The sequence below is a fragment of the Myotis nattereri genome (assembly GCF_964212035.1).
Source record: "Myotis nattereri genome assembly, chromosome: 18".
Taxonomy (NCBI): Eukaryota; Metazoa; Chordata; class Mammalia; order Chiroptera; family Vespertilionidae; genus Myotis; species Myotis nattereri.
Genome location: NC_138093.1, coordinates 27,695,385 through 27,719,974, shown reverse-complemented (window position 1 = coordinate 27,719,974; position 24,590 = coordinate 27,695,385). Strand labels below are relative to the sequence as shown.

At 48.4% G+C, this 24,590-nt stretch overlaps 1 protein-coding gene across 1 annotated transcript in view; it reads right to left on the bottom strand.

Annotated features, from left to right (window-relative positions):
- The window catches only part of PTPN14 (protein tyrosine phosphatase non-receptor type 14), a gene marked incomplete at its 5' end in the record, with an annotated part of 93,943 nt that overhangs the window by 30,073 nt on the left and 39,280 nt on the right, over positions 1-24,590 (bottom strand). Inside the window, 9 exons of the mRNA XM_081112672.1 lie at positions 1,520-1,577; positions 4,114-4,196; positions 5,236-5,323; positions 8,267-8,355; positions 11,733-11,820; positions 13,719-13,789; positions 14,695-14,790; positions 18,097-18,164; positions 21,745-21,842. Coding sequence (XP_080968798.1) covers positions 1,520-1,577; positions 4,114-4,196; positions 5,236-5,323; positions 8,267-8,355; positions 11,733-11,820; positions 13,719-13,789; positions 14,695-14,790; positions 18,097-18,164; positions 21,745-21,842 — 739 coding nt within the window. The remainder of the gene's footprint in view (positions 1-1,519; positions 1,578-4,113; positions 4,197-5,235; positions 5,324-8,266; positions 8,356-11,732; positions 11,821-13,718; positions 13,790-14,694; positions 14,791-18,096; positions 18,165-21,744; positions 21,843-24,590) is intronic.

Genomic DNA, 24,590 nt, shown 5'->3' with positions numbered 1-24,590 from the left:
CATGCTGGGTTATCCAGAGAAGTTTTAGTGTGACCAAAGAAACCCACTCTCTCCAAGAAACAAATTGCTTTTTTTCTCTAAGTACATGAGACCAATACTGATCTACAAATGACAGTCATTGTTGTTGCTTTTTAATCTTATTTCTCAATTACAGTTTACATTCAATATCATTTTGTATTAGTTTCAGGTGTACGCACAGTGGTTGGACCGTCCTATCAGGGGGAACACTGTGAAAAGCAGATGATGCCTTTCTTTAAGGAATAACACAGAACACATGTATTATTATGGTCCACGTAAGAAGTAATGAGAATAGGAGTGCACCCTGTTTCATTCTGTTCAAAATTGGCTCCCTCCTAGAGCCGTGAACTCCTACACATCATCACAGCTGCACCTATGACCCAGTTCACAGCGCCACAGCAACCTCAAAGAGGGACAGGGTAGTACTGGGCTGGGCCCAATTGCAAACTGATGTAAAAATCAGAACTGTGATCCACAACAATGAGCATGTAGTTCTTGGGACCACATATTGGCCTTCCCATTGCAGAACCAAATGTAGAGAATCCAACCATCTACCATCTACCCCTCCAGTGAAGAATCTTTTCCTAAGACTCTTAAAAATGGCCATTCAGACTCAGTCTGAATAACTTCCATCTGCAGAGGATGGTAAAATTTTAAAAAACCAAAAAAAAAAAAATGCTAGATGAATTTAATATTTGGTGAGCCAGCAAAGGAAATAAAATCATATTTTGCTCATGTGATTCAGAGCAAGTCATTTAATCTCAGTAGGTCTTAGCTTCCTCTCAATCAAATCAAGCCCTTCCCTCGCCCTACCACAAACATGATCCATTTTATTTTTATTCTAGAGGCCCAACGCACGGAATTCGTGCAAGGGGCTCAGCACTTGCACCCCCTCGCAGCCCCGGCTTCCTCTGGAAGGTCTTCTGGACAGTCATCCAAATGAATGGTCGTTTGGCTGTTCAGTCTAATTAGCATATTAGCTCTTTCACATCAATGTTTCTCTCTCTCCCTCTGTCTCTCTGTCTCTGTCTCTTCTTTCCCCCTCTCTCTTTAAAAAAAATTAGTAAAAAAACTGAAAAGTATTTTCTGATCAGTTTATTAAGCTCTATCTATGGCAGTGAATACAGAAGAAATTATGGAGCTGATATCTAAAGACATGCCTACATGTAACAAGCAAAATCGGTGATAAAACAGCAGATGAGAACAAGTGGATTGAAACAGCAGGTTACATGCTGAAGGAACATGGTCTCATCCCCCAGAATAAGACTTACTCACGGGCTGAACCTTGAGCCACGCTTAGAGAAGTGACGGACATGATGGGCACAATGGGGCAAAACGGATATGCGTCACACCTACTTGGAAGACTTACTCCCTTCTGCATTCTCACCTGATCTCACCTGGTCATAATGCACCAATCACCTCTCCTTTCAAATTAGCAACAAAAGGACACTCCATCCCCAGCACACAGGCTACTTTTGATTGCTGAATATTTTATACGTACCAGAGAGGATCGGCTCCAGGTGGGCTGGCGTCTGATGGGGGGTGGAGAATTTGATTGTCTACATAAAAAGGTGAAAAGTAAGAATGGTTATTATTTCCTAGATACAAGACAGACAAGAGAGGGAGAAAAGGGGAAAGGAAACAGGATGGTAAGATTCGCAGCAAAACATAAATATTATTTCTGGGTGGTTAACAGTAAGAACAATTACGATTCCCTTTTTTATTCTTTTCCGTATTTTCAAAATGTTTGGAACATAATGTACTTTTACAAAAAGTTTTACAAAGCACTGTTAGAAGAGCAAGGCTTATTTCTACGGAATAATTATGAGGGAAATACGAAGAGCGGACATTTTGCCATTATTACATGGATTTTTAAAAATTGTATTTTTTGTCCCTTTGTAGATGTGTAAACTCTTTCATAATGAAAAAGAACAAAAATATTTTTAAATGCTGTCAGTAAAATGAAAAAATAAAAATCCAAAATAAATATTTTTGAGGTATCAAGGTATTTTTCATTAAGATCAGACGGATTGCAAATATTCATCTAATCAGATCTTTTCCAGACTGAGACTCAACATGATTTTTTAAAAATGTAGAGTAAAAATGAGTGGGGACTAAGAATATCATCAAACTCTTCAGAACTGGAATATAAAAGGTGCCTTTGAGAAACAAGTCCCAAATTCCAGAATTACAATTTCCATTGTCCTCAGTGAAAAATGCAATTCTTTAAAAGCAAAAAAACAACAACAACAAAAAAAAAAACAGGACACGTAGAGTTGGCCATCAAGCTAAAATTCTTCAATTTAAAGCACTCTCCTTAGTCTGATATTGATGGAAACAATATAGTAATATTGGACTTTATTGAACTGGCCAAATACATTATTATTAGAACCTTCTCTCTCTCTCTCTCCTCTGCATTTTTCATACCCAAGTCAAGAAATATGGGAGCCACTCTCCAGGCTGTATCGGAGGTGACAAGCAGTGAGAGAGGAAACAATATCAATGGCGGTCTTTTAGAAGTCAGAGAGTGGAGAAGGATGCTGTTAAGATGATACTAGTTTCATAAAACTACAGAGGGATGTCCCGGGTTGAGACTCTGCAGCTGTACTCGGAATGTACTGTGTATGTGGGGGTGTGTGTGTACTTTTAAGAGAGGCCCAGTTTTTATCAGATATGAAGTGAGGAACCTCCCATAACTGGTTAGGAAGAAGAAAGGAATGGTTATTAACCAAAGTAGAAGGGGAAAATACAATTTCTTTAGCTTTTAGTCTAATGTGTGATGTTTGTTGATATCCTAAGAGAAGATCACAGAAGAAATACAAATAATCAGTAAATTTTATAGTAAATCTGCTTGCTGAGAAATGGTCAAACCAGAATTTTATTACAGGACAATTCACTTCTCATCATATTTTGTAATTCACCCCACAGAAGCTGACTATAGGACTCCTGTTAATGTCAAGGACAACCCCCGCAAATGAATGGCCACAGCAAAGAAGACATGCAAAAAAAAAGAGCTAGCGGGGATCCCTGCCCCAGAGAAGAGCGAGTGTGCAAATGTGGGCTGGGAGGTAGCTCTGGCTGCGTCCTTTGCAGCTCTTTGGTCAATGCTCCTCTGATTTACATTTGCAAACTTGGCTGGCAGATCTGATACTATCACTACACTTCCAGACCCTGACAGTGGTCAATGGCAGCAACTGCTGTGAGAGAGCGTGCATGGTGCAGGGAAAAGAGTCTGCAGGCCCCAGTGATGCAGCCGCCGTGTCAGGACCACACTCGCACGCCCTGGGATGTGTCCACTGGGGCAGTGGAAAGACAGTCCCTCTCCTGCATTTACATCCCTGACGTTCTTTGAAACGAAATTAAACACGTTGGGCGCCCCAACCGCGGACGTACTCTGCCGAGGAGCAACCTTTTGAAGGCAATCAAGGGAAAGGCAACACGAGCGTGAGCCCCAGCACGCGGTCTCCAAGGTCAGGTCACATTTAAGTTCCCTCATCAGACTCCCTTTATCATCTTTATTTCCAAATTAAATGTAAAACACACACGCGGATGGGTGACATCCATTAGTGTCCTCCAAGTCCTCCTCTAATTACCCTGGCCCCTCATTTACAGGGAGATGCCATGACCCACAGGCTCACGCGGGGTTGCCCAACTGTGTCAGCGAAGCGGGGCCGAGGATGACAGGCGCGTCTTCTCTTTCAAGCGGGCTCGTCACTGTGTCACACGCTTCTGAACCTCCTCCGTGTCTGACACGAAGGGGCGCCCTGGCAAATTGGGAAGAGCTCAGCTCCTCCAAACTCATCGCAGAGCTTGGAAAGGCACTAATGGCAACAGTGGGCCGAGCCATCCAGGCAGTCCAACACTCACAGTCAATTTGTGAATTATTTGCTCTCTGGGCACAGGCACTAACTACACCACACAGTCCTCATCATTAGAGCGCTCTCGGGCCCGCCTGGCGTGAACGTGTTCCTTTAGCTTCTACAAGGAATGAGGGGAAGGGAGGGAATGGGAAAAGCCATCTACAACATCCCCAAAGCACATGCATTTAATCGGGCCAAACCATCCATCCAGAGGGCAGACGGAACGTTTACTTACTCAGTGCAGATTTTGTTTTGTTTGTAAAACTTGTGCCGTGTAGCAAACAACCGAGAGATATACTTGGCATTTTCGATATCATCCTTGGAAAAGAGAGAGGAAAAACACACAAACATTCCTTTGATTACATACGCATTTGACAAGGCCTCCCTAAACAGGGACTCGTCCCTTCCTCCCTTCCTGTCAATCACAAAGTAACACCCTGAGCCATACACCAACGTGCTGAAGATTCAGTGGCTGCCACAGGCATGAAGCCCATCAAAGGACAACAAGACAGGACTGTCTGCTAAAGAATCCTTTATGCCCAAGGCCTTGGGGCACGGTGATGAACTGGCATGTCTTCACATAATTCCAAACTAAGTGCTTTAAAAATGAATGAATGGCCCTCTCTGGTTTGGCTCAGTGGCTAGAGCGTCGGCCTATGGACTGAAGGGCCCCAGGTTCCATTCCGGTCAAGGGCATATGCCCGGGTTGTGGGCTCAGTCTCCAAAAGGGGGCGTGCAGGAGGCAGCCAATCGATGATTCTTTCTCAACATTGATGTTTCCATCTCTCACTCCCTCTCCCTTCCTCTCTGAAATCAATAAAAATATATTTTAAAAAATAAATAAAAATAAAAATGACTGGAGGCAGAGTGTGGAATGAGCACCAAGCATCATTAAATGAGAGGTGGGGAGCTGCACAGCATTGGCTCTGGAGGAGGCCCTCAACGGAAGGGCCATCGCTCAGCTGACTTCAGACAAGATTGGGCGAGGCTGGGAAAGAAAACCCAGGTCAGCCAGCAAAAGAAAATGCCAGGCAACAGAATCAGAGGTTGCCTGATGAGGGCTGTAACTAGAGTGCTGAGGAACCTGGCCTGCCAGACAGACAATGCGATCCATCACACAGGAGGAACCCCAATCCGAGAGTCAAACCTCCTCTTCGAAAGCAGGCGTTTTGAATGTGAAATCACTGCCATTATCCTGGAGTGAGGAATGACAGCACTGGGCCCAGGGCTGGGAGTTTCGGTTCCATAGAATATGTATTCGCTCCAGGTACGGAGAGCAAGGAAGGACACTGAGAGTTGAGAAGTGAAGGGGCGAGCTGCCGGCCGGCCGGACCCTGCCTGCGTGCGCCTTGCTTACCGTGTGGAAGAGCACAGTCTCTTCCTTGTTGATGAGCTCCACCAGAATGGTCGACTTGTTATGAGTGATATTCCCCATGTCGTTCCACCTGCGCCAAACAAAGGCAACCGTGTTGGCCCCCAAGACAGTCCATGCATTGATGAATCCTCACAGGCGGGTCCCTGGCTGATTTTATAAATGATGACGTAGCTATATTTTCAAAAGCAAAATGTGCCTTCTCTCAAGGCTGAGAGTATAGAAAGTGCAACCCGAATCTATTGAAATAGCTAAAAACTCCTATGCAAACAATAGCTAGATACTGTTGTCTAGTAGGGGGGACATTTGCAAGGGACTTCTGCTGCCTTGTTAGTCCCAGTTCCAAACCGACAAAGGATCTCCCGTGATCCTGGCTTTAAATGATGAACACATTATTGGAAAGTCCAATGTTCCCTGAATCTAGGCGAAGAATCGACGTGGATTCTGTGCTGTCATGTACATTACTGACACATCACCTAGGAAACATGCCTGGAGGCGAGTATGTAATGTGCCTACATTTTTGTGAACTACACACACACACTCCTTCTCTTTCCTCATGAAGACCTTATCTAAAGGGTGATACACAGAAATAACCACCAGACAAGGGGAGGTAAGCTACTGCTTCCCATTCTACTTGAAGCCCATTTCTAACCGGCTCTCACTACTGCCTACCCTTCACCCTGTGCCCCAACCTATAACTCCTGCCCACTGACTTTTCCTCGTCACACTTCCCCCTCTGCCTGGATGATCCATGTAACTCAGCTCAGGAGTCGCCTTCTCTAGGCAGCCCTTCCTCATCCCCAACCACCCACATGCTAGGAAAGAGCCTGGTGTCGCCCTCTCCCGGTTACCACGTTGCATCATGACTGCTTACTTCTGTGAATAGCTCCCTGATGAAACCAAACTAGGCCATAAGCTCCATGCCCCGGGTAGATTCTGCTTTCCGCATCTCTGTATTCCAAGCACGGAGCCGCATACCTGGCACCCAGCAGGCGCTCAATGTTTGCTGAAAGCATTGAACGTAATATTGCCTCCCATCTGTACAGAGTACAGTTCCTTGATCAACTCTCTACAGTAGACAAGGCAGCTATTATTGCTTCTAGTTTGGTGATGAGGCAATTTAGACGCATGTGAGTACATGACTTAGCCACACTCACTCTGCTCACCAGGGATGGGTGACTTCTATACCTGGGGCTTCCAGATGTTCCTCCAATCACCTTTCCCTGACACCAGTACCAACTGTGTTTATGTACATCTGCTGGGGCCATACGGGCTCCAGGTGCTCAGCGTGGCTGTCTGCCAACCTACAATCCCATCAGATCACATCTATCTGGACACAAAGCTATATGCTTCTCAGTGACGGTTTCTAGAGAAGAGAGTATTTGGTTTCCTCTGGCTCCATTCCTTCAAGTCCACTGCCAAAACTCCGAATCCACTCCTCCCTCCACCACAGGACTTCACCTATGGCCTGATTCGCGTGGCATTATCGCAGAAATAAATCCCCACCTTGTGAGGAGTGTCATGATAAATACTAAAGGAAGCGGTCTGGAAGCAGTTCCCAAGGAGACTGAACACATCCTGTGTGTGGCTTGTGATCAGCCAACTTTCAAATTGCTATTTTTCTTCTATTTAACCTCACTAGCTATAAGGCAAGACTTGTCTACGTCTCCAGGCTCAAGGGAAAAAAATAAAAATAAAGCATTGATTTAGCTATGCAGAACTCAGCACCACTATCTTTAAGTGAGCACTCAGCGAGTATTGGAAAGTTTCCAGTTCAATAGAGTCTTTATTCTCTCGTGCTACGGAGAACTGTGTGGGAACAAATACCTGGATAGCTTCAGATATGTGTCAAATGTTATAGGTACAACTCTGCACATATTTCTGTATTTTACTCAATTAATTTATAATTTCTTGTCTGTGTATGGGGTTGACTAAGTATATCCAAAAATCAAATATACTCAGTAGCCCCACAGATCTCTCTCCGTACTCATGCTTCAATGATGTCTCTAATCAAAGAGCAAGAGAAAATAAAGGACAACAGTAATGGCAGAGTGGAGACCTAGGGGGACAAAAAAGCCTGTTAGGGAGCCTTTGGTAGGAAAAGTGTCTCAAAATGACCTGCGGCAACCGCTGACCCAGAGAGCAGGTGGCTGGCCCAGGCTAACCTCCAGGGCTTCCACAGAATATTTATTCTCTATGTGTTTCCCTCCAAGACCTTCTTGGATCCTCCCTCTACCCTAGTGCACAGCTATGCCCGCCAGAGGCACACACACGAAAGCTGTTCTTCCAAAAAATGACAGGCCACATGTCCTCCCTTGTAAATAAAAGCGAGCATGCGATTGTTTCAGATTGTTGACTCACATGGGATCTATGGATACAAAGCAAGCTCACTGGCATGTCATTGAGGGGACACTCGGACATACCCCTATATTAGTTCTGCGCATGTTACATGGGAAAGAGAGTTAAAGGGTCAAAACAGTAAAAAGTCCCAACGTCCTTTAATTTGTAACAAATCGGGTGCTTTTTCAAAACACACCTTCATAACTAACCCTCTTTTGTGAATCTAGAAACTAGTTAGCGCTCTTCTAGCACCTGTGGTTAGGACAAGGGGACGCAGTCAGTCTGAACGGAATGACTGGTCATGGAGATTCCAGCAAAGGGAACCAGCAAGAGATAACTGGAGAGCCTGTCTCCAAACAGACTCTTAAAATTTAGTTCCCATTCTCCTGGGTCAGTGGGGCTCAATAATGCACTTCCTGGGTCAGGTGGGAAGAAGGCCTCCCCCGCCCCATCCCCCCCACTCCCAAACAGGCCTCCAGGAAAAGTGAGATAAGATTCCCCATCACCACTTAAATCCCACAGAGGGCGGATCTCAACTGAGTTGGGAAGAGCTCAGCACTGATCAACAGTGGGATCCAATCATTTGAATAACTTTTCTATGTAGTGGGTTTTTGTCTAGTTCCTCAATGAAATAAAAGACGAGGGGGGGAGAGGGGGAGAAAGCAAATAAGACTACCTGTGTATTACTGCTTGTCTTCCAATTCTGTTTCTCACGAAAATCCCCATAAAGAAAATGCCCAGGTGCACACTGTTTCCATGATTGTCCTGTAGGAGATCAAGGAAAGATAGAGGTGATGAAACAGATGCCAGCAGTCCAGCAGCACTCAGCCCTGGGCCTCAGCCACCCGTGGGGACCACGCCCCGTTTCTCGCCCATAAATCAAATGAGTCGCAGCAGCATCATGGCAATCAGGCAACTAGATCCTGAAGGGATGCGCCCCACTGCACATCCTAACGTACAAGGTATACATTTTTCTCAATCCGTCACCACACCTTTCCTGTTTAAAATAATTTTAGGGTTTTCCTCAGATTTGTTGGCAGTTCAGATGTTCTCTTTTGCGAACATCTATGAATATCGATGTTTACCCTGGTTTCTGTTTTCTAAACTAAAATTGTACATGCACATAGCTTGATTATATATGCACGTTACATACATGCGATTATATATGCACATAATTGGAAGAACTGAATATTCTTTAGAGCTTGTTTAAAAGAAGCCAACAGCAGGCCCGGATGGACCCACAGTTTCCTCTCCCTTGGAGACACCAACTTACATCAACTAACGCCCTAGTGTGTATTTTATATGAACCCACTAAGCTTGGCTTTTTCCTTCAGAACCTCACATTTATCAGTTCTGGGAAGTTTTCTCGAATTACTACTTCATGGTCCCCGTTTACTCCCTGTAGAACTCCTCTTATTCAGATGTTGGACATCCTGCGCTGGCCCTCTAAGTTTATCTTCTGCCTCCCACGTCCCATTGCTTTGTTTTTTGGTGAGATTTTCGGAATTTTATCTTCTAACCTATTACAGTTTCCATTTCCGATATCACATTTTTAATTTCTGACAGATGTTTTATTTTCTTTTTAAAAGCAATCTATCCCTATAAAGAGGTAGTACGTGTGTGTGTGTGTGTGTGTGTGTGAGAGAGAGAGAGAGAGAGAGAGAGAGAGAGAGAGAGAGAGAGAGAGAGAGATTGACAGGATGGTATTTTGGTCAGGGGGTTCTTTGTCCTACAGAATCTCTGTCTTCTAGGCTTTGCTCTCACCATTTTGGCCACTGGGGTTCCTATTAGGGCATCATGTAGGGTGATGCTTCACCATCTATTCACAGTCCAGCGTGGGATGCTAAACGCTGGTTGAGAGCTTTGTGAACATGGAAGAGGCACGTGGACTGTGGCTTCACTGCATATAATCTGCTTGGCCCCGTGTCCCTTCCCAGTGATCTCTTCTCAACCCACCTCCCAAAGCTAACACTGAATAGGAGTCTTCGAACCGGGATGGAGAAAGGTGAGACCCTGCTGGCGGCCAAAGCAGAAAGAGTCGGGAGAGAAAGAACTGGGAGGGAAAAGGGGGCCTTGTCAGTGTGAGAAATGAGGAGGGAAGCTATACGACAGGAAAACACGTGGGAGAAGAAGGCAGGTGACGTGGAGACGGGAGGAGAAAGGAAAACCCTGGGGAAAGCTGCCCCGGGCACTCTGCCAGCAGATGGGCCAGGGCCTGGCGGGGACAGGGACCCAGAAGAGCAGATGACAGGATGGGAAAAGCTCAGAATGGACGCCTGAGGCACTGCACTGGGCAGAACCGCAGGGCTCGACCTTGAACTTCGCCAAGGACCAAGGCTCCAGACTCTGACTCACTCCAGAGCACCCTCCCCATGCCCACGTGCTCTGACTGTACAGGAGCTACTGAGGCAGCCGCCACACCTGTGTCTGTGGAGAGGCGGGCAGAGCAGACCTGCTGGGAGCCGGACTCATTCTCCTCCAGCCTCGAGCATCTTTAAGGAGCCACTCATGGAAAAGTCCTCGCTAAACGGAAATGTCCTCCCCTTGGACGCCATCACAGGGTTTTATACTTTCCTTGGTCAATGGGACCTGCACGAACCCGCAGGGACTGCCTCCCCACAGTCTGTCCCTGTGTTCTGTCCTGTCTGCTTGCCCAGTCTCAGCGCTGACCACGTCCCTGCCCCCACTGGTACCGCTGACCCGCCCCTCCTCCGCGGGCTGCCAGGAATCCTGTGGTGTGTAGGTGGTCCCCTTAGTCATGCACAGAAATGTGGGGGGAAAGGAAAGAGGAAAAAGAAGCCCAGCTTGTTGACGCCCACGGACAGTGAGTCAGCAATGCCTGTCTGCCCGCTCAGGGTAAGGTATGGTGTCCCCTTGGGCTTCGCTCACTAAGGAACGTACTAGAAAGTGCATCAGAGCCAAGCACAGTGGATTCCACACACTATCTCCACTGCCCCTCCCTCCCACAATTCAGCAGCACTGAAAACAAAACAGGCAAGTGACCACGACAAAACCCCCGACTCCCAGGGACTGGAAGTCCGTTTTCTGGAAGTGGAGAACAGCTTACTCTATTTCCGTGACCCAGAGCATCCTGACTATAGATGGGCTGCTGAAATGTAAGTGGGATGCAGATGGCGTCTAAGGCATTATGGCAAGGAAAATGGTTTCCAGCCCCACGAAGGGCGGCCATGAGAGAAGCAAAAGAAAATTAAACACATCTGAAAAGGAGCCATTTAGCCCTTTCCACAAGCTGCGGCCACCCCGCTCCACTCTACTTGATGCACACGGGCCGTTCTCATTACGGCAAATTGCGAACGCGCAGCAGAGGGGGGACGGAACACTTATAAAACAGCCAGCGGAGCCAGCCTGGAGCGAAATGTTTATGCCGAAATGGCAGGCGGCTCCCAAACTGCTGACACGTGCCAGTTGCTTTAGGTTTCTGATACAAAAACGCCATCTTTTGCAAAGCTGGTCAGGAGAGAGGAAAACGAGTTTGGCTTATGGGCTCAGCTGTCTAAACGCCCTGTGCACCATGACCTCCCCCTGCGCCCCCCTCCCCCCCCCCCCGCAACCACACCCACTTCAGGAGGTAGATTTTTTTTTGAAAAGGAGGTGACATGCTGTCACAGTTTCCTGTGCACAGTTTCCAGAGAACACCAGGGGGACTGGACACCCACAATGGAGGCTCTCTCGGACAGGAGAGAGAAAGCATGGGTGCATGAAGGATGCCCGAAACCATGGGTATCAGCTTAAAGAAGAGGAGAGGGAATACGGATGGGGAAGAGACCTGGGGGGGAGGGTCTTTATTAAGGCACAATGCGATCTTAGCTCCTTGTCCCCGGGTAAGACTGGATATGGGCCTTGCCCCCTTCGCTGTGCAGGATGGGCTGGTGTTTGGTACTCACTCATAGCATATAAATGAGATATTCTTCTCCTGAAACCCATACAATCAAAACCTCTCAGTTACAAAAAAAAAAAAAAAAAAAAAAAATCCGCTTTAGTAACGTAAACGGGACTTGCCAACTAATGCCACGTGGCAAAGAGAAAGCCAGGCCGTGCTGCCTGCTACTATCAACACCGGTTTCCCAAATGCCTGTGCCCTTCTCAGAAGGCTGACGCACGGCCAGGCCAGCGGACGCTACCTTCACGGGGAAGATTTCCTGTCCGAATCCATCCAGGCGCTCCACTTCGTTGATGTACAGAAGCTCAGCCTCAGCGGGCAGGATTCCACTGCGGTCAAGAGGCACAGAAGGAGGAAACGGTTAAGGGAGATCCTGCCCTCCCCGTGGCACATTCCAGAGCTGGGGTTTAGCTGCAGTTCTGGGAAGAGCAATCACCACCCACCCAACCGTGAGGGCAGGTGCATTACGTGATGCATTAACATAGTCCCCAGGAGCCTGTATTCACCAGGGACTAGTAAGAGGAAGGTGAAGTATTCAGTGAAGAGCCGCAGCCCCTGTAAAGCCTAAATCACTATTCCAGACATCCCTAAGAATAATGCTGCTTGCTTCAAAAAAAGCTTTTCTCCCACCTGGGGGGAAAAAATTACAGCTATTAAAAAGGAAAAAGGAAAAAAACAATAAAAAGTTTATGAGGCCCTGGCTGGTTTGGCTCAGTGGATAGAGCATCAGCCTGCAGAATGAAGGGTCCCAGGTTGGATTCCAGCCAAGGGCGCATGCCTGGGTTGCGGGCTTTATCCCCAGTGGGGGATATGCAGAAGGCAGCTAATCAATGATTCTCTCCCATTGTTGATATTTCTATCTCTCTTTCCCTCTCCCTTCCTCTCTGAAATCAATAAAGGTATTTTTTTTAAAAAAAGTTTGTGAGGATGGCATTTTGGGAGCCAAGCGGCCAAGAGGGGAGACCCTAGAACCCCTGCCTGGGTCCTCTGAGGTCGGAGAGAAGGACACGGTTTCCATCGTTCCCAAAGCGCCCCAAGCGCTCAGGACCTCCTCACTTTAAAGGCGCCCTCCTCTCCCCTGTGATGTTGACTTTCCCACCCAAAGGAGCTCTCTTCCGTCTTCACTCCCAGTACAGGCCAGCACCAGGCTTCCCAGGCCGGGCAACAGGTTTGCTTTTTGTTTGTTTTTAGGAAGGCTCCAGAGAGGAACTCTCCAGGCCACCAACTCCACATCTATGCAGGCTAACTGGCATGGAAGCAAACGGGGGGGGACGGGGGGGAGGGGGGCGGGGAGCCCGGGGGGCTCAGTGGCTGAGCATCGACCTGTGAACCAGGAGTTCACTGGTTCTATTCCCTGTTAGAGCACATGCCTGGCCTCAGTAGGAGCGTGCAGGAGGCAGCGGATCAATGATTCCCTCTCATCGTCGATGTTTCTATCTCTCTCTCCCTCTCCCTTACTTTCTGAAATCAAATATATTTTTTGAAAAAAAGGAGAAAGAGATAAGAAAACAAAGGGGAGGGAGGGGGGAAGAGAGGGAGGGGGGAAGAGAGGGAGGGGGGAAGAGAGGGAGGGGGGAAGAGAGGGAGGGGGGAAGAGAGGGAGGGGGGAGGAAGAGAGAGGGGGGAGGAAGAGAGGGAGGGAGGAAGAGAGAGGGAGGGGGGAAGAAGAGAGGGAGGGGGGAAGAAGAGAGGGAGGGGGGAAGAGAGAAGGAGGGGGGAGGAAGAGAGGGAGGGAGGAAGAGAGAGGGAGGGGGGAAGAAGAGAGGGAGGGAGGAAGAGAGAGGGAGGGGGGAAGAAGAGAGGGAGGGGGGAAGAGAGAGGGAGGGGGGAAGAGAGAGGGAGGGGGGAAGAAGAGAGGGAGGGGGGAAGAGAGAGGGAGGGGGGAAGAAGAGAGGGAGGGGGGAAGAGAGAGGGAGGGGGGAAGAAGAGAGGGAGGGGGGAAGAGAGAGGGAGGGGGGAAGAAGAGAGGGAGGGGGGAAGAGAGAGGGAGGGGGGAAGAGAGGGGGGGGAGGAAGAGAGAGGGGGGGAGGAAGAGAGAGGGAGGGGGGAAGAGAGGGAGGGGGGACAAGTAGCCCAGTCTACACACACCTCTGGGAGCAGAGCTGACTCGGGCTGGAAGACATAAAACTTGTGGACTCAGGCCAGGGGTGGGGTAGGGGCCAAAAGCCTCCTGGCGTGGACAGGCCAGCGGCTGGCACTGGGCCCGGCCGGCAGCCTCCTGCCTTACCTGTGGGCTTTGTGCTCTTGGGCCACCTTCTGTGTCAGCTCCTCCAGAACAGCCTCTTCCAGGGCCAGATCCTATGAAAACAGACGGCAGCAAAGGTCATTTAGCATCCGGCTTCCAGCGTCTCCAGACGTCCTCAATCGCCTCCCTTCCCCCGTCTCCCCTCTACTGCTTCCCACTCAAAGTTGTAGTTTTCAGGGCTGGGGGTTCCTGATTACTTTTCTAACGTTCTCTCTATTATAACTCAGACTATTTTAAGGCACATTTAGGGTTGCCACGTAAACGCTGTAGAATCCAGGAATCGCTCTTTTTCATTAATGTTCTTCTTCCCTACCAGACTCACTTTGATTAAAAACTAGAAGCCTGGTGCATGACATTCATGCATTGGAGGCAGGGGGGCGGGGGCGGGGGAGTCCCTCAGCCTGGCCTGCACCCTCTCGCACTCCGGGACTTCGGAGCGCAGCAGCGAGGCAGGAGCCTCTCCCACCTCCGTGGCAGCACTAGGAGCAGCGGGCCCTATGGGAGCGCACTGACCACCAGGGGGCAGCTCTTGTGTTGAGCATCTGTGCCCTGGTGGTCAGTGCATGTCACAGCGACCAGTCATTTCGGTCTATTTGCATATTAGGGTTTTATTATATAGGATGCTTTCTAAGTATTTGCATGTTTCTAACCAAGGCAGGTGAGTGTCCAGGCCATCATCCCATCAAAAGCTGAGCTGGGAAGGGACTGTGCCTGGCCTTTCTGTCCACCACCAGCAGCAGCAAACCAAGTCAGAGCCACCTGCTCATCCCGAGGTTCCCTGATGGACCCTTGGGAGCCAAAGAAGCCAGGACAGCGAACATGCCTCAAGGGAACTCCGGAAGATAACAGCTGAGCAGCCAACCAGCTGGTATCCCAGCGAGGGTCCCGACCTACTGAAACCCAGGCCCCTAGGACGGGTGGTGAGCCAGCTCCCATGGGATTAGAGCCGATTACTCACATCTCTTCCCAGCTCCCCTCCAACGCTGGAGGGAGCATTTACAGGGCTTGTTAAACATTCACCAGCGACGCCTTGTCTGCGATGGAGAGATGAAGTCTGGAGGAGTAAATCCCAGACAGGGAGCCCAGGGCAATCGGTTCCTGAGACACCGACAGGCAGTGAGTGATTCTAGAGCTTGTGGGGTCTGGGGAGGCTCAAGTGGTGGGGCCTGGGGAGGCTCAAGCTATGGGGCCAGCTGCCTCCACCCTTCCCAGCACCGAGGAGGGCACAGATGCACACTACTCCCCTCTGGGCTCCAGGGGGGGCGTCAGAAGGGGCCCTGGGCTGTGTGATCTGGTGAGGCCCTCTGGGGCTCCTGCAAATACTGGGGGTGGGGGTTTGTGGGCGATGTTTAGGCAGAAAACCTCCCTGATTCTAATATACCACTTACATAAAGATCGCCTCCAACTTAATAACTCTGCATCGATGAAACGCTAACCCCAAAAAGGTACCCCTCAAAACTATCTCAAATGATGAAAGTGCCACAACCCAGCATTTTCAGAGCTGAGGCATGGCAGCATGACCATCTCCTGGAAATTCTTTAGCTCTGCAGATGCTCGTGAGAAACCCCAGAGAAGGGAAGTTCTTATTTTTCATGTGTTAACTGGTCAATTTACTGTTTCCTGTTTAGCCATCCACTGAATTGGCTCCAGACTAGGGTAAGCAACAAAGCTCCACATTTCCAGTTTTACGCTGTGGAAACACAAAGACACCACATGGCTTAGCTTTAGCTGTGTGTGTGCATCTGGGCATTGAGCGGCAGGAGCAGCCCCATCCTAATTTTGGAAAGCTAGTAAGAGGCATGAGGCAAGAGAATAAAATAAAGATTAAGTGAAGATCAAAAAGGGCTCCATTGAACCTCCGCTTCCTTCTTTGAAAGAAGGACACGTCCACAGGTACCCTCCGCTATTGTGCTCACTCAACGGCCTCCGCCGGGGCCCCGGCCTCCCTGAGGGGTGGGCCCGCAGCAATGACAAATGGCCGCGTGCATGCCCGTACACAGCCGCACACCTGTGGAGCGCCCTTGTGTACTTAACTTTGTTCTTTTCTCCACTGCAGAAATGCCATTTGACAAATTCGGTGACTCTCTCAGATCAAACACAGCCATTCATCCCATCTGCCCTCCCCCACCAAAAGGAATGCATTCTTCGCTTTGAAAGCTCTGGTGGAACCAAGCGGGAAGTTTACAACCTGCCGTGGCTCCCCGTGGCCTGCTCAATTAGGTCAACACCTGGGCCTGGCATTCAGGCCACTTCCCTGGGACCCAGCCTGCCCTCCCAGGCCTCCTCTCCCAAGGGCTCAGGGCGCAGGCAAACCCCCCTTTTACATCTCTGCTCGCACGGGGGCCGACCCTTCCTGGGAGAACCAGCCTGGCCCATCACATCGCATCACATCCTGGGACAGGTCCCCCCGGCCTTCAGGAGCCCTCTCGGCCATCACTCCCGTGGCAGGGCCTCCACATTCCCCGGCTGGATGGCTGCGTTTCCCCCTCTGGGCCACCTCTCCCACTCTGTGTCCCTCATGGAGCCCTCGCCTCGTCTGCCTACGACTGCCTTACAGTGATTTAAACCCATCGCGTGCCCTGACTATGGCTGATAACTGCAGCCTAACTTCTCCTAAAACCTCTGTCACCAGACACCCGACTTTCTCCCCGATGCTACAACCGGTGAGAAGCCAAGTTCTCCCCGTTTTACTTCTAAAATCTCTCCCTTGCTTTACTTTCTTGGTTTTATCTTCACTGCTCACACCTAATCCCTATCTCTTGCCAGGAACACAACAGGTTCTCATCTGACCTGCTCCCACAAACGGTCTCGCTGGTCTACACCAGCAGCTCTCCAATTCGGGGTCTGCAGTCCCTGGATGGAGCCCACACGGTCTCATTCCTCAGATGCTTCGGTCTCACCTGCCACCTTCAGGTCCCCTCCTGCACCCCTGAGTGACAGTCCGACTGGCCAGCTGACTCTGGTCCACCTGCCTCTGCTCCTTGTCTCTGTCTAGGCCATTCCTTGCTCCCCTCCTCTCTGCAATCCTGCCCGTCCCTTAAGATGCAGCTCATGCAGCCCTCTCTCCCCAGATAAAACCCTGATGTACTTCAATACACTTGACTTTGCCTTTGGATTTTGTAAACTCCTGATTGACTCAACCGCTCTGTCTGCCTGAGAACAGGCACTGTTTCTTGTATATCTTCATCCCCAGGGGTTAGTTACCCAGGTCAGTGCTTTGGGCCAAACAGTGAATCCGAACAGTAAGTGCTGACTGATTATGATTTCCACTCAGAGCCACAACGTGGGGCTGGGCAGAGACCCTCGCTAGCAGGGCTCTTCTGCGGTCTTAATCCTGCCTCCTTAAAACTCTTCTCATTTACCCCAAAGCTTCCAAAAAACAGACCATCAAAAATTCCCCAGCGATGAAAACCTAGCCTCCCCTAATGTGACCCAGGAACAGACATTTTATTTCACAACTCATTGAATGAGCTGGTATGAGCACAGGCCAAAGGCCAGACGACAGTGGACAAGACAGAGAGGGTTCCAGGTTGAGGACCATGGAGCTGACATTCTAGCTGGAGACAGAGACAGGGGGAAAGAGAGAGGGAGGGAGGGGAGGAGGAGGAGGAGGAAGAAGAGGAGAGGGAAGGGGGAGGAGGAGGGGGATGGAAGGAGAGGGGGAGAGATGGAAGGAGAGGGGGAGGGAGAGGGAGAGGGAGAGGGAAAGGGATGGAAAGAGAGAGGGGGGGAGGGGAAGGAGAGGGGGGAGAAGGAGGGGGGAAGGGGAAGGGAGGGGGAGGAGGAAGGGGAGGCGAGGGATGGAAGAAGAGGGAGAGGGAGAAGCCATTCAGATACTGAGATCTCTGAAGTACACACACCAAAGGTGATCTAGCAGGATGTGGCTTGTGGCTGAAGTGCATCACGCAGGTGGTCAGGCACAAAAAAGTCCTGTCTAAGGAGGAGGTGCTTCAATCAAGACCCGAATGACAAGTCACAGGAATATCGGGCAGAGCATTCCAGGCAGAGGGACCCACGTACACCGATCTGGTTTGGGAGTAAGTTCCATGTGTCCAGGAAGGCAGAGGCCATGGCATCGGCAGTAGCAGTGGTGGCACTGGCAGGTAGTGGTGATGGCTGTGTGTGTAGGGGGGGGGGAGGGGCGGGGGCAGGAAGAGGGGGCAGAGAAGTGCCTTGAGGAGGTGGGAAGAGGCATCTTTCCTTTTTCATCGTTTTATAAACCTTGTTCGTACTCCATACATTCATGGACTCTCCTCCCCAGGAAATGAGTGTGTGTCAAATAGCATGAGATTCCCAAAGGAAAGAATTAAACATCTAAAGAAGGTAGAAAATTAATTGCGAAAAAGGACATTACACTTACCATAGGAAATAGCACATATTCTCTGAGGAAATCTTGAGAATCAAACTGGTTATAGTCTCCAAAATCAGCTGAAAAGAAGAGAAGGGGGAAGAGGGATAATTTCACTTTTTATATGAAATGAAAGATGGAAGAAAACAGGATGCACGTATCACCACATTTATTCTTCCCGCATCATCCTATTTCTGCACCATTATGGAAAAAAAACGGTGCCGAGATGTGCTTGATACTGTTGCTACGTTTACCCAGCAATACTGCGAATGCCAGCATGTGCGCACTGCTTGGCGATTTTCTAGAAAGAATGGGAAAATTTGAAAGTGGTTCTTAAGCTATTTTAAAACGTACACCCAAACCTATATTTATCTTCTAGTTAAATACGCATCAACACAGCCCGTCAGAATATGTGCCAAGGGGACTTTCTAACGCAGGGTTCGTTTGGGCAACTGAAGAGCCAAGCCCATCTCTAGCTCCTCATACACATTTGCAGCTGGAAATTCCCACCGTAAATCACCCTTGGCAAGCACCCTTGCAAATCCTGACACCTCCTACTAAGCATCTTCACAGGCTGCAAGATGCCAAAAATTCTGTTCTGTTCTGTTTTCATCTCACGGTGCTATGTCTGAGCCCAGGCAAAAGGCACACAGCGCGCCTGTATCACAGACCTACAAACCTCTCGCTTCTAGTCCCACCTACTCTCCAAGAAAAACCAAAACAGAATGAAAGCAGCATGAAATTTTCCTTCATGTAAAAGATTTAGCATCAGGTACTAATGGATGCAGGTAACTTCAAGGTAACAAGAGACAGAGAACGCCAGGATCCACACAGAAGGTCAGGGGAGAAGCACTGCCCAGAAGGGGTGGGTGGGAGGGAAGAGCTCACAGAACTTGTAAGCATATCTACATAACCCATGGACACAGACAGTAGTGTGGCGAAGGCCTGGGGCGGCGGGCAGCGGTGGCTAGAAGGGGTCAATGAGGGGAAAAGAGGGGGCTATGTAATACTTTCAACAATAAAGATCTTTTAATAAAAATTAGAATCCTATGATTCTAAATTTAAAAAAAGAATAAATCTATAAGTCCCTTACTTCTAATTCCACTTACTCTCCAAAAAAAGAAAAAAAGAATTAAAGCAGCATGAAATGTAATTTCACATAAAAGATTTAGCATCAGGTAGAAGTAAGGTCACTGTAAGGTAACAAGAGACAGAGAAGGCCGGCGGAGAGGCACTGCCCAGGAGGGGCAGGTGGGTGGGAAGAGATCAACCACAGAACTTGCGAGCGTATGTGCATAACCCATGGACACAGACAACAGTGTGGTGAAGGCCTGGGGTGGGGGCAGGCTAGAAGGGGCCAATGGGGGGAAAGGAGGACATAGAGGAGAAGCACTGCCCTGACACGTAACTGATTACAACCACGGGAGGCCTCCAGGAAGAGCAAAGACCACGTGCTCTGCCTGTGTTCACGTTTGGCCATCAGTGATCGTATTTCATGCTGACATATCTCTACCGATGTGTCTTTCTAACTGCCCAGTCAGGCTCTCAGGAAAGTGATTTACAAACATTACACCCAGAGCAGCTTTCATCAGAAGGAAGAGGAGCCAAGGAGAAGGTTCACCAACTTCCTTCAGCCTAAAAGCTATCACCAGGGCCTTCACGAACCCAGGATGCCCGCAATGAGCCCAGTGACTGAAGAGTGAGAGGAGGGGCCCTAGCTGGTTTGGCTCAGTGGACAGAGCATCAGCCCATGGATTGAAGGATCCTGGGTTCGGTTCCAGTCAAGGGCACATACCTTGGTTGGAGGCTTGACCCCCGGCCTTGGTTGGGGCATGTGTGGGAGGTAGCCAATCAATGTGTCTCTCTCACATCAATGTTTCTCTCTCTCTGTCTCTCCCCCTCCCTTCCACTCTCTCTAAAAAAATCAATGGAGGAAAAAACTGGTTTGGCTCAGTGGATAGAGCGTCGGCCTGCAGACTGAAAGGTCCCAGGTTCAATTCCGGTCAAGGGCATGTACCTGGGTTGCAGGCACATCCCCAGTAGGAGATGTGCAGGAGGCAGCTGATCGATGTTTCTAACTATCTCTCTCCCTTCCTCTCTGTAAAAAATCAATAAAATATATTTTTTTAAAATAAATAAATAAAATAAATAAATAAATAAATAAATGGAAACATATCCTCAGGTGAGGATTAACAACAACATTAAAGAGTAAGAGAGGTGAAAAGAAAGGGGAGAAAATTAACAGAAAGGAAAGCTTTTTAAAAGGAGAAAGAGCAAATGTGAAGATGAGGCACATACTGGACCTTCTCTCTCTCCTCCCTGTGAAAGGTGTCTTTTTCCATTATTTCGTGATTTCCTGTTATAGCCACTGATTTTTCTGTTACACTGTTCTGGGCACTGTTCCTTCCTTTTCTGGTCTTTAAGTGGAGAGATGGGATACAGCATGCCCTCTGTCCTTCCATCCACAGGCTAACAACTGTACAGCCAACAGACACCACTAACCTGCTACCACCCCGAAGGAAAGAGGTCAAGGGAAGGCTGCCTCTGTAGACATTTCAGAGCCCAAAAGATTCAACTGCAGTTCAGAGTCTGGGATGGGAAGTCCCGTTCACAGCTTCTAAAATAACAGCCCACACAGCCAGGATGGGCAGGCTTACATTTGGACGTTAAATGATTTTAAAGTAAATGACTGAAAGGAAAACACATTTCTCTCCAAAAATTGTATCTTTATCTTGTGGTGGTGGTTTTTTCAATCCTTACCCTGAGGATATTTTTCCATTGATTTTTAGAGAGAGTGGAAGAGAGAGAGAGAGACAGAAATATCGATTGATGTGGGAGAAACACATCGATTGGTGGCCTCCTACACACACCCCAACCAGGGCCCAGGCTGGGAGAAGTCTGCAACCGAGGTACATGCCCTTGACCAGAATCGAACCGGGACCTTTCAGTACGCAGGCCGATGCTCTATCCAATGAGCCAAACTGGCTAGGGCTGTATCTTGTATTTAATATGACTCAAGATAATTAAGCTATTACTCAATAATGAGCAGAAATACATGTAAGAAAATTATGTAACATCTGTTATATAAACATACGTAAAAAATATATGTAACAACTTAGAGATGATGAAAAAATAGCTCTCTGATAAATTTAAGTGGGACAGGTCGAAAGATAAATTTAGTCCCATACACGTTTGCAGTTTCATATTACAGCTGTGCATTTTCAATTTCTCTCTTTAACTGCAAAGGAATACATTAGACTATGCCGTTTAAAGCTCTCACACTTGAAACGGATGTGGAAGTCACACAGCCATCGCATTGAGCCACAAAATATGACCACATTGGGCACTGGAATGATTCTGAGAAAATGTTCCACAAACCCTGAAATGCAGCTTTAATTAAAGGCAGGATGAAAGCTGCTATTCTTTCATAAAAACACTGAGATTATACAAGCAGTAGCCGTTTGCCTACAGCCCTGAGAGAGCCACCATCCTGCCACAAAAATCACTTTCTCTGCATCTTTAACTTACGCTATCACGAAATGAAAAGGGAGCATTCCTAAGGGATCGTAAAGTAAATTTCACTTTTCCCTCCCAGAGGCCGGCGACATCATAACCAAACAGATCGTGGGATTTCACACGCCGGTCAGCACCATCTCTTACCTTGCACAGCTAAGCCGGCCAGCCGAATCACCTGTTCCAGCGTGCACCGCAATCGCCCCTCGAGCACGTCTTTTTTGACTTGCAGGTAATACTGATACCTGGTTCGTGGGAACAGAGAAACAAATAACCTTAAAAAACACATACTTGGAATATATTCCCGTAACATCGGTGTCTCTAGATATCAAACCCTGTGTTCCCAGCAAGATACGCAGGTGATGCTAACAGAGGTCAGTGCTCTGAAAGATGGGAAGTGACCCCTGCCTGTGTATCTTTGTTTGATGCGGCAGGTGCCACACCCCGTTCATTCTGAGGTTGAGAGCCTTCTCATCAAACCTGCCCATTGTGGGCCAGCAGCACGAACCACTGATAAGGGCCAGTTCCTCACAACAGAGACCGCAAGTGAAATCTGTGCTTCCACACCTGGCCGCCCGCAGCCACACAGCTGCCAGAACACATTCCACAGTGTGCTTCCTGAAAAGGTTCTGGAAACACACGATTTGTTTGAAGTCAAAAGTTTGGGTAGGGTGGATCACAAAGAGGCCAAATATTTGGAATTCTGCGAGTGGACGGGGTAAAACTCTTGGGAGCCAGGCTCGCCCGACATGTCTGTGACTCATAAAAATCGAATCGAATGCAACACTGAGCCTCCCAACCCCAAGTCCATCCTCAAAGCAGCCAACTGTAGACGGACAGAATGTGTCCATACACAACCTCAGACCTCAGGCCAGACCACTGTTCTCAGCAGCGAATACCGGCATTGTTTCCTCGCCAGTAAAACTGCACTCTCAGAATTACCCAAACACTTAGAAATCTCCTCACCCCAAACCTTTTTTTTTTTTCCAGGACCCCACTTCCTTCGACCATACCCTTAAGACACAGTCACATCCACAACAGTCAGTCTCCTCCAGCATTACTTCCTGGCAAACCTTTCAACCTTTCTGTTCCTGGTAACCATAACTCTTCTTCTTACCGTTGGCACGTTGGTTAACGCAAGTCTGCAGTGACCCAAACCCTAATGCCTTTGGAGAGGGGCAGTCAGAATTGAGAGCTAATTATCGCTGGCCCAGCTTGACGTGGATACCCTTACATCGTGACCAAATGCCTGTTGGAGGGAATAACCAGGCTGCCCGCCCACTGCAGTGTCATCTCTACTGCTTCTTTCCTCTTGAAAGTCAGGAACAAGACAACCATGCCTGTCTCTGGTGGGAAAAAACTATACTCAAATCATAAGAACCACCTTTAAAAATCCTTTTTAGTTAAACTCAACACATAGCCCTGGCCGGTGTGGCTCAGTTGGTTGGGTGTTGTCCTGTGCACTGAGGGGTTGCCAGTTCCATTCCTGGTCAGGGCACGTGCCTGGGTTGCAGCTTGATCCCCAGTGGAGGGCTGGGGAAGGGGGGGATGTGCAGGAGGTGTCTGATCCATATCATGCTCTCATATTGATATTTCTCCCTCTCTCTTTCTCTCTAAAAATCAGTTTTAAAAGTATTTTTTAAAAATACGTAATAGAAACACAATCTTATTTTCCTATTTCCATCCTATCTCTCAGCTAAAATATTCATATCCTTTTACAGGATCCACTCTCAGAAGGACTCTTTTACGGCCAGTCCACATCTAAATCCGCTCACGTATATCCCTAAGCACTTCCTGTGTGTATACACGGGCTAGAAGCCAGGGCACATCCTGGAGAGGTCTGAGACAGGGATGTGCATCATCTCCTGGCCAAGCCCCTCACCTTTCTCCTTCTAGAGCCCTATTATGGGCTCGATTTTTAAGAACCAACAAGTAAAACATTTTAAAAGGTGCTATCCTGGCATTATCTGCCATCGCTAGAGCCTTTTTACGCTTCACCTCGGAGATGAAAATGATCGGCTGATACCGCTGATACCGCTGGGAACAGACCACCAACTAATGAACCCATCGGATCCAGCAAAACAATACATCTAGTGTTCTCACCCTGCTGATCCCAAATTCCTTCTTCAACGATCGCTTCTATAATGCACAAGCAAGTTCCGTGACAGAACCATCCCATCCCAGGCAACAGTGAATGCCGCCTACTCATTAGCAAGGAACGCCAGGATCGCTCCTGGTCCTGTAGGTTGGATGGAGGTTGTGGGATACAAAGCCGAGGAGCTCAAGAGTGCAGCACCCTTTCCTGGAAGTTGCCTAGACTACAGACTACGAGAGGAGCCGGGCAGCATTCATGATACGGTGCGATTACCCCACGACCTTGGGAATATCACTACAGGAGATTGCAGAAGTGAGAATGGAATTTGGACCCCCTTGGAAACCATCTGCCACATTTTTGCTCAAAAAGGTACTTTGATCAAATATAGTAATTCAGACTAAAGTAGAGAATATGAGCTGAAATTCTATTTCTAGCGTGCTTGGCTTTTGCTTACTTTTGATCAGCAGCTCCATTCTAACAGCAGTAAAATATAAGAGCGGATCCTATTTTGGAAACATGCAATTTCATGGAAGTAAACTCCACCCTGTCACAGCTCTGGGTGGAGGGGGAAAAAAAAAAAACCTGGTCCTCGTGCCAGGAAAGTCAGTATTTGCCAACTTTCCAAAGGGACCCTCTTTAAAACTCAAGTTCGCAAGGAAAACTTGTTCCTATTGAAAGACCTGGAAGTCATCTGACTGCTGAGGTCCAAGCGGGGGTTTGAGGCTAGGACTCTGCCTTCCCTCTAAGAATTGGGGGACACCGTGATGCCTGCTGAATAAAGGCAACATTTCTACTTTCAAAGTTTCTTGTTTTGTTCTGACTCTAAAGAGGAGATTAATTTCTGGAGGGAACGCAGGTTTCTGTGGGTGAGACAGAAAAGCCTTCGACAGCTGGTGCT